Here is a 10,984-nt window from a genome sequence, read left to right as displayed (position 1 = left end):
ATGCAATATTATTAAAAATGGGTGACCCTGGAGGACATTATGCTGAGTGAAATATCTCAGTCACAAAAGGACAAATACTGCATGGTGCCACTGCTGTAAAATGGGACTGATATCAGGGTTGGGGTAAGACTGAGAAAAACTGGATAAAGTTTTTATACTGCATTGAAACAGATGAGGGAGAGAATAATTTAAAGGAGATATATGATAGAGTATTATAGTTATCACACAAGTCCACAATTAAGGTTGCATAGTGGAGTGTACTTGGGGAGTTGGGAGGGGTGCGGGGGGATTGTATACCAAAGAAAGAATTTTTCTTTTACTTTTCAAAGAGAGGAGTAAACTGGGTGGGGGTATTGTGGGGGATGGTTGGGCATGGAGAAAAGTGTAACAATGAATGAATGGAAATCCAAAATCTCTGTATGTTCATTAAAATTATTAAAATAAAAAAAGAAAGGTGGTGCTATAGAATGTGATATTATTTAACAATATAATTAATATCACAAGCAAATAAAGTGATGTTGTTTTTGTTGTTATGTGCTGTCATTTCATTTGTGCCTCATAACAACACTATGTACAATAGCCTTAAAACCTGCTCTATCCTGTGCAAACTTTATTGTCTCTGACACACTTACTCTCAATACCCCAGTTACTAAATCAGTCCATCTCAATGATGGTCTTCCTCTCTTTCTTTGTCCCTCCACTCTTCCAAGCATGATATTTCTCTCCAAGGACTGGTCCCTCCTTGTAACATGCCTGATGTATGTCAGAGGAAGCCTCAGAATCCTTGCCTTCAAGGAGTAGCCTGATTTCACGTCTCTAGGGTGAACCTGTTGGTTCCCCTGGCAGTCCATGATTTATTCAACACTCCTCTCCAGTACCACAGCTCAAAGGCATCAATTCTCTTTCTATTATTCCTATTCATTGTCCAGCTCTCTGACACATAGCAAGCAATTGTGAAGACTATGGCCTAGATAAGGTGCACCTTAGTCTCCAGGCTAACATTGTTGTTCTTCAGTACTCTGGAGAGATCCCTGACAGCTGACTTTCCCAATAGAATTAGTCTTTTGATTTTCTGGCTGCTGGTATCAAGAGTGTTGGTTGTGGAGCCAAGCAAACTAAAGCTGTTAACAATCTGAGGATAATTAAAAAAACAGTTTTAGTGAAAACAAAATGAGTATGAGTCGTTTGTTGGAAAATTAATCTGCTCCAATATTGTCTACTCAAGTAACAATAAAAATTAAAACAACAACCACCAAAAACAGTTGCTACAGAGAATTGTAAAAAATTCTGAATGATACTGTGACATACACATAGCTCAATGGAATAGAACCGAGAACCGAGAAATCAGCTCATCCGCTAATTTTTGACAAGGAAATGAAATAATTTATATACGGCTCTTTAAGAAATGGTGTTGGCACAATTAAAAAAGCATTTGCAGAAAACTTAAGACCCACACCTCACACCAAACACAAAAACCAACTAAAGGTGGATCAGAGATCTAGAAGTAAAACAAACCAAAAAAAGCTAGGAAAAACTCCAGAAGCTCTAATCCACAGCATGAACAGCCTTCCAAGCATAATGAAAAGCCTATATCCAGGAGAGAATAAAATAGAAGAATGAGACCTTTTCAGGATCAAATCTCTAGTCACATAAAAAAACCCCAAAAACCAAACAAACCAAGCTAAGAAGGAAACCCACAGACTGGGAAAAATATTAGGCAATGACATATCTAATATGGAATTTATATCTAAAATTCATAAAATACTCTAGTACCTCAACAAGAAAAATGTAAACAACCGAATCACAAAATGGGCACAAGATATGAACAAACAGTTCACCAAAGAAGACATTCAAATGGCAAACAAGAAATGTTAAAAATCTCTAACTAACAGAGAAGCCATCAAAACAACTTTGAGATATCATCTCACCCCAACAACAATAGCAAAGTTCAACAGGGCAGCATATAACAAATACAGGAGAGGTTGTAGAGAGACTGGAATTCTTATTTACTACTTGTGGGAATGTAAAATAGTATAACCACTATGGAAGACAGCCTGGTGCATTCTCAAAAAATTGGAAAAAGAAATACCATTTGACCCTTTAATTCACTACTGGGAATATACCCTAAAGAAACCAGAGCTGCAAATCAAACAGATCTGTGCATGCCCATGTTCATTGCTATGTTTGTAGCAAAGAGATGGAAGCAACCCAAGTCCCACCAACAAACAAATGGATAGAAAAACGATGGCACATTCACACGATGGAATACTACACAGCACTGAAAAACAAGTGAAAAAAACTGAAACTGAAAAACTGAAAAACCAAAACATACAACATGAGGGAGTCTGGAGGATGTTAAGATGAGTAAAATATTCCAGACACAAAAGGACAAATATTTCAAAACACCACTGTTACAAATTAGGACAGATATGGAGGAGTTTGGAGGATAATGGGGGGAAGTGCATAGATAATGAACCCTGAATTAGAACAGATGAAGGAAAGAGCTGTTTAAAAGGAGTATGTAATTATGCATTATAGGTATGAGAACAATCTGGAACAAGGGGTGCATTGTGGGGTAGGCTAGGGGAGTGGAGGGAGAGAAAATGTACAACAATTAATTAAAAAATTAAAATTAAGAATCAAGATTAATTCAGAAGAGAACTTGGAACTAAATATACCATTGTCAAAGTCAAAGGAACCTTAATGATTATGCAGAAGTATTCAACGATGGATCATAAGAAATTATAGATAGCATAGAAAAGAATAGAAATTTTAGAACACTTAAATGTGCCCATGCAGAGACCATACTTAGCTCAAGAAGCAATAATTAAAAGAAAATAAGGGTATATTGCAGTTTAAAATCAGGAAAGATTGTGCCAGCTTTGTATGTATGTTTAACATACTTATTTAATCTGTATGCTGAACAAATATTATTGTTAATTTTAAAGACAGTTTACAGAGACTTTGGATTTCCATTCATTCATTGTTGCACTTTTCTCCTGCCCAAATTCCCTGCCTCAGTTTGCTCTTCTCTTTGAAAACAAAAATATCTTTCATTGTTATAAAATCCCTCCCCCCAAGTGCACTCAACTATGCATCCTTCTGGATTCCTGTCATGACAATAATACCTAGTCATATATCCCTTTAAATAGTTCTCTTCCTCATCTGTTTCAATGCAGTATACTTAATTTATCCCAAACTAGGCTATATGAAGAATATCTAACAGGATTGGAGGAAGACAAATTAACATGATACATAGATTATGGCATTTTGCTTGCTGAAAGCAAAGAGGACTTGAAGCATTTACTGATGATGATTAATGTTTACAACATTCAATATAAATTACACTTCAACCTGAAGGGAAAAAAAAATCCTTAGAACTGGACCAGTAAGTTACATGATGAGCAGAAAAAAATATTGATTCTGTCAAGGATTTTATTTTACTTAAATCCACAATGTCCATGGAATCAGCAGTCAATAACTGAAATGCTATATTACATTAAGTATGTACACTTCTGCAAAAGACCTATATGAATGCTAAAGACCAAGAATGTAACTTAGAAGACTAAGGTGCAGCTAGTCCAAACTGGTATTTTCAACTGACTCTTGACCTTGTAATGCTGAGCATCGAATAAGGAAGCCCAAAGTAGCACTGATGGCTCTGAATTATGGTACTGGTAAAGAATTTGGAATATACCGTGAAATGTTGTTGTGTGCTGTTGAGTCAGAAACAACTCATACATAACCTACTATAGCAGATTTTTCAGAGGTAGGAAATCGCAGGGAGGAGACTGCCCATTCTTCCAGACAACAGTTGGTGGATTTAAACTTCATGCCCCTGAGAGACCTTCCAGTGAACCACTGAGCCCAAGGAACATAGAGGAGCTAGGGAATTGAACAAAGGAGGGGCTGTTGAGGTCAGAAACCATGGAGTCATCCAGCAACTCAAGCATTTGGGACAACATTGACCCAGCACTTTTATAACTGGTTTTCTACTAATCTTAACAGAATGAATTATGATTGAAAGGACTGTAAGTGATGATCTGCAAACCCACAGTCTGCCTTCCTTATTGGTTACTTAAAAGAAGTTCTTTCCCCTTTTGTGTTTTAATTTCCATTTTTGTTAAAGCAGAGCAGAGGTGTATTTTTTAAAAGGCAACCTTAGAACAACAAGAGCTGAACAAACATGATACTATGAACACTCAAGTACTTTCTGAATGGATGTATAGAAATACATGATATTATCTGCTTCAGTGTAGTAGAGGCTACCTCAATCTCTTCTACAGAATTCCTATCCATCACCTCTCTTTGATTACCTCCAGATATATTATTGTTAGATATCATCAAGTTGAATGTAATTCTATGATCCTATGACCCATAAATCATAACCCTGTTTTATCCTCTACCATCCTTGGGATCTCCAGTATACTTGACCCCATTGTTAGAGTCACTGTGTTAGCCCATCTTGTTGAGCATCTTCTCTTTCTCTGGTAGCTGGCGGAAGCAGTCATGGCCACACATTTCCTGGGAAGGGAAATAAATTCTGTCCAGAAACAAAACAAAACAAAACAAACAAAACAATGCCTGTGTGCCCTTGGTGAGCTCTGGTGGCCTAGTGTCAAGAAGCTACACTGCAATCCCAGAGGTACATGGTTTGAATCCACCAGATGTTTTGCTGGAGAAGGAGAGACAGTCTCCTTCCTCCTGTACCAGTTAGATCAGATTTGATGGTACACACAAAAAATAATAATTTTTTTAAAACCCCAAAAACAAAAGAAAAAAACAGTGTGCCCTTGCAGTGCAGCTTCTTACCACTAGGCCACCAGAGCTCCCTATGCCTTTACAAAACAAACAAACAAACAAACAAACAAACAAATCAACTACATCTTGGAAATCATACAGCTAGAAATCACCTTAGAAGTGAAGATTAAGAGATTTTATTTCACATTCTTTGGACATGGTTTCAGTCCTTGGAGAAAACCATCATCCTTGGTAAAATAAAGGGGCAAAAATGAGCACAATAGTCAATGAAAGGGATTAGTACAGTGGCTATCACAGTAAATTCCAACACAGCAACAACTGTTGAAGGTGGCACAGGACCAGGCATGGTTTTATTCTGTTGCATAGCTTCACTAATAAGTCAAGACATTTGCGCAAAGAACATGAAAACAGCCCAAATGTCCAATCACAGTCAAATGAGTTGAGAAATTATGGTACAGTTACACAATGGAATACTACACAGCATGTACAAGGAATGATTTTGTAAATCACTACCTAACTTGGGAGGGACTGGAGAGCATTTTGCTAAGTGAACTAACCCAGTCTCATAAGAACAAACACTGTGTTAGATCATTATTGTAGAACATGTATGAGGATCCAAGGAGGGGAGGGTGGGAACAGAGGGGTGAGGATGGGTTGGGGGTGGGGGGTGGTGGTTAATCATAGAGTCACACAATTTGATAGGTGGAGAGAGGGGTGGGTACAGGAAATGGGAAAGATCTGGTATAAAAAAAATGTATATGAACTTTGTAAGTAAACCAGTATAAAATAAAAATTTTATTTTTTTTAAAAAAGACATTTGTGCAAAGACTTGTTTAACTTCAAATCCTGAGTTTTTTTTCTTTGTCTCATACTATAAACTATCTGAAAAGAAGAGCAAGGTAGATGAACCCATATGATATATTGTAGCAGTTCCCTAGGTATTTTTTATTTTAGTAACAATAAAAATCCTGGTTTGCCAACATCTGGTCATGGTGCCAGGATTTTTAGCTTCTCCAATTCTTAAGAACACAAAGATCACTCCAATTTTATTTACTGTTTCTAGAGTTCACCTTTTAAAACTTTTATACATGTTTTATAAGGAATCTACAATGATTAACAGTATATGTATGCTGCAAAGTATCCCATCTGCCTCAGAGGAGATGTGCTTTTTAGTCACAGAATATATACTTTTTATAGTTATTATCTATTTCTTTTACTGCAAAAGTTGTCAATTCTATGAGCCTCTGAGCTCCAACAGGAAAGCATGTGTGGAATGTGCTCAGGAGTGTGAAACTTCCTAGGATTGTTGGAATGCAAGAAAGGCTGTTAGGAGGGGAAGAAAATCAGCCTGGACAATCAGGTCAGCTGAAAAATGGACATGTGAAAAGAACGATGATGTCCTAGGCATCAGATCAGCTAACAAAGTCAGCCTAAAGTCCACTCTTGAAGTATTGCTTAGGCTGGGATAAAGACAAAGCTTCATCTCACATATGTTGGCATGTTAGGAACAGGCGCTTTCTTGGAAAGGGACATCATATTTGGAAATGTGAAGGGTCAAAGAAAAAGAGGGAAAACCCCAACAAGATGGATTGACACAGTGGCTGCAGCAATGGGCTCGAGTGTGTCAGAGATGATGAGGATGGTGCAGGACAGCACAGGGTTCAGGTGTGTTGTTCATTCGGGCGCTCTGAGTCTTACTCAATTCTATGGCACCTACCAACGACAGCTGAGAAGTTGCCATCAGTTCTCAACAATCAATTCCATTTACCCTTCTCAGTGTTGGGCACTGATTTTCCTCATTTCGACTCTGCGGTCATGGAGTAGATTCTGCCATACACATTTTCATGCTCTCAAAAACGCCAATGACCCTTTCAAACCATAGTAAGTTTGAGCTTATGGTCCACTCTCACCTTTTTCCTGAAACTTTCCAGAAAGAAGTAGTCAAGAAACTGATCTGGTTATACCTGCTAATTCACTGACCAGAAAGATTGAGCTGACTTGCCTGGAACAATTTTCACTGTTATTAAGAAGTGCAACTCAAGTGCCTATTTACATGACTGGCACTGTGCTAGATGGGAAGAATGCCATCATCTACTTCTCAACTGCACCTAAGTGCATATTATGACCTTCCAATATAGAGAATTGTTACCTTTTGACCTACAGTCTGTAAGTAGCTGGAAGAAGTCTATTAACAAGTCCTATGTGGAAAACTGTTGTCATTCTTGAAAGGGAATCATGCTGGGGAAAGTGGAAGGTCAGAGAAAGAGGAAGACCCTCAACAAGATGTATTGACACAGTGGCTACAACAGTGTGTTTGAGCATGACATTGAGATGGTGAGGACAGGGAAAGGTTTCTACATGTGGTTCTTAGGGTTGCTATGAGTGGTAATCATCTAGATAGTACCTAATAAAAATAACATACAGAAATGCCTCCTTGATGCCTTTCAAGGTGCAATTAAAGGAGGCATACCAAAACATCATCACCATTCAAAGGTTTGGCAGTTTGTTGAGCGCTTGGGGGTTAACAATCTTGACACTTATTCATTGAAAAGGTATTTTAACTGAAAGGAGAATTTAGATGCAGCTGATTTTGATTCAATCAGAATAAAACATAAAGTAGCTCTGGTGGTCTCGTTATTCATAATTCAAACTCCCACCTCAGAGCAGCATTCTGAGTATATAGGTGTCACATTATATTCAGTTATTTGAAAGTGTATAATGTTGATGGTTTTGTCTTTGAAAAGAGAAGGAAGGAGCAAATGTTTCCATGACATTTCAATGGCTATGACAGAACTTCATGCAATGTTCAACTGAGTTAATACTGAGAAATGACAAAGCTACCTTCTTTAGAATAATAATATTTTTTAAAAATCTCCCCTTCTGCTACATAGATTCAGATCCATAGCAATCCAGCAGGACAGAGTAGAACTGCCCTATAAGTTTTCCGAGGCTATGACTTTTCATGGAAGCAGATTTCCTCACCTTTCTCCCTCACAGGCACCCAGTTGGTTTGAGTCCTTGACTTTCAGATAGTAACTGAGTGCTTTAACCATGTGGCACTTTAAATTGTCTTTAGCATGTGGAAGAAGTCAGACATTGCTAAGAGGGAAAGCACAAGAGGGGATGGGAAGTTTGTCCTGGCCCTGAGCCAGGTGGCTGTACCCTCCTTTAGTTACCTGAAGGCAGCACTTTGAATGACATGTGCTGTGACTCAGCTGATCCTTGGTTGATCCACTTGCTTGGGTTTCCACGCAGCTGCCATTCTGTCACCCTGCACCAGTATATCCCAGCATCTTTCATCACTACCTGGTACAGCTTCAGGACAAAGTCTGTGGGGGATGAGCGGTAACAGTGCAGGCGATCTCTGAGCCCCTCATCGCTATACTCCAGCATTCCGTCATGCTTCAGGTGCACCAGTATTTTACTCCCAGAACTTTCGTTTTTCTCAGAACTTTCTCTGAACCACACGGAAGAGAAGAGGGAGGCAGAGCCTCCTGAACCATCCATGCTACAGCTGAAGGTCACTTCCTCGTACTCAGTGCTATTTTCTGGCCAGTCCACTTTAGAAATCTGCATCTTACTTTCTAGGAAATAGGATTATCAGTAAATCAGAGAGGAAATTGGACGTTCAAAGAGATACTCTAGCAAATCTAGTAGTTCTCACTTGAGAGATCTGCTCTTATACCCTTTAGATAACAAGTTCTTCATCTTTATAACTCCCTTGATCTCTTCTTGTCTTTCTTTGACATTTTGTCACCCTAACCCAAAATTCTCTACTATGAATCAGCCTAGCTACTTGTCTTTTCTACTCCTAACTCTAATCTGTGACCTGCCATTGATAAAGTCACAGATCTCAGTAAATCCTCTATGCTGCTTTCTTTCGTTCTTCCAGGCCAATAAGCTTTCCTACTTTCAACACGTTGCCGCACACTTTTAAAATTTACGACCGTGCTTAGAAACACACTTGCCATCATTTGCGGCAACGTATTAAGAGACTATTTAGAACTTTAACGCTTACCCTGAAGTTGCTTTTTCAACACTTATCTCTCATTATTAGCAAATTCATTTTGTCCCAATACACACAGGCATCATATAATCTAGGTATAACTCAATTCCATCAAATTGGAACTAACTCATCGTTAACTCTCCATTTGGTTATTGAGTCTGTCTTCCTCGAGCTACTGGTGACTTTGAACTGCCAGAGAGGTCTTTGCGTTAATTACAACTTAAGAGCTAACCACCAGAGGGTCCTCCTAGGTATACACATAGGTAAAGAAGTGGGTGGGTGGGAGGCTGAACATTTCTTCACAAGTGCTTGTATACCATGTAAGGGACGATTTAGTTACTGGATCAGATAAATTTTTAACAGATTTTGACACTCACTTTTTTGTTCTGTTTCTCTATTAACAGTCAGATTGGAATTTGTAAGGAAGGTCAGAGTAATTGTAAGGGAAATATATATATAAAATATTTTTTACAAATTCATGACAAATTGACCAACGTATGTTTAAAAGAGCAACTTTCTCTAACCGTAGATTCTTTTCATTTACACTCCCTTTTTGCATAGCAAATTATCTAAAATACTGGCTTATATAATACTGCTTTAGTTTCCTTACCTCAAATTACTCCCTACTTTCCAAGAATCCACTCTAGCAAAGCACTGCACTCTAGCAAAGTTTTCCTAGCAATTACCCATCCTAAGGAACCCTCCAGACTTATTTCTTGTTTCTGTGGTTTTCATAATTGACATCTATTTTCTTGAAATCCTGTCCTCTTTTGACTTCAGAAAATATTTTCTTCTTATAATTCTGACCACTTCTTCTCAGATCTTTTCTCGGAATCTCCTCCTTAACTTACTTCCAAGTCAGAGCCAAAACAAGCCTACACTTAACAATTTTTAAAAAATTGTAGTAAAAATGTATATAATAAAACAATTTGATGAAAGATGAGACTGTCTGCTACCACAAAGATTACCAAAACATTTCAACATTTCACATGGTTAGCCCAGTGACATTAATTATTTTTACCCTTTTCTTCCACCACAGAAATAAATCTTTGGTTTTGTCCTCTCAGTATTAAAAGAGTTTTAACTTATTATTAATATTCTCAAGGTGGAGTATAATTTCAAAATATTCTAAGCATATCTTGGTAACCTAAAAGATCCCACAGCACCATGCTCACCTTCCTACTTGAGAAGCACTGTCCCAAAAAAAGGCTCTGTCCTCCCATCAAGGTGCATATATATCCCACCAAGATTTTAGTTGGGACAACTGTATGACCACAGCATTAGTCACACACATGGAAGGAGCATACAAACTACAAATATGATTTGTGAGATGACAAAGACAAGATGATACATAATACATACAATTAAGGACAAACTAATTTTGAAGGCTGCTAGGTGATCTAAATGGAATAGACAGTATATATCCTGCTATAATATCTATTGCTTGGAATACTAGTGTAGAAATTCAAAGACAGAATTGTCTGCTTGAGGGCGTAGTTAAAACCAATGTAGTTTGGTTTCCAGAACAGCATCGAAAAGCAAAGAACTGGTGGAACACTATACAACATGGCTAAACCTGCATGACATTATGTTGTCACAAAAGGACATAAACTGCATAAAACTGTTGTTATAAAATAGGACTGACACAGGGAGGTTGGGGGAGGGAACAGGAAAAGAGTGGCTAGCTAATGAACACTTTACGGGAACAGAAGAGGGAAGGCCTGTCTCAATAAAGCATAAATAGACATTCTTCTGGAATTCCCTACTTTCAGCAGCCATGATCGATCTAACATCACCAATGATATCCCTAGTGCCACAGTCAGAAAAGAATGTATGATTAGGCATTATGTGTATGACAACTAACAATCTGGGAGGAAAAGACACATAATCTGCGTTATGCAGATGACACAACGTTGCTTGCTGAAACTGATGAGGACCTGAAATGTTTGCTGCAGAGGCTCAAAGACTGCAGCCTTCAGTATGGATTGAGGCTCAATGTCAAGAAGACAAAGATTCTCAACACTGGAACAATTGGCACTATCAGGATGGATAGTGAAGAGATTGAGATTGTTGACAACTTTAGTCTGCTTGGCTCCACAGTCAACATTCTTGGCACCAGTAGCCAGGAAATGAAAAGACATATTGTGATGTGAAAGTCTGCTGTTAGGGACCTTGCCAGAGTACTGAAGAGCAATGGTGTCTCTGGAGACTAAGGTG

General features: G+C 38.2%; 1 protein-coding gene across 1 annotated transcript in view; it reads right to left on the bottom strand.

Moving 5' to 3' along the window:
* CD101 (CD101 molecule) overlaps window positions 1–10,984 on the bottom strand; it is a 67,217-nt gene that overhangs the window by 15,776 nt on the left and 40,457 nt on the right. Inside the window, 1 exon segment of the mRNA XM_006899591.1 lies at window positions 7,938–8,345. Coding sequence (XP_006899653.1) covers window positions 7,938–8,345 — 408 coding nt within the window.

The sequence above is a fragment of the Elephantulus edwardii genome, unplaced genomic scaffold (genome assembly GCF_000299155.1).
Source record: "Elephantulus edwardii isolate Elephantulus edwardi_28Jun2011 unplaced genomic scaffold, EleEdw1.0 scaffold00262, whole genome shotgun sequence".
Lineage (NCBI taxonomy): Eukaryota > Metazoa > Chordata > Mammalia > Macroscelidea > Macroscelididae > Elephantulus > Elephantulus edwardii.
Note: the sequence above shows the minus strand (reverse complement) of the source record. Positions and strands in the feature narration are given on the sequence as shown.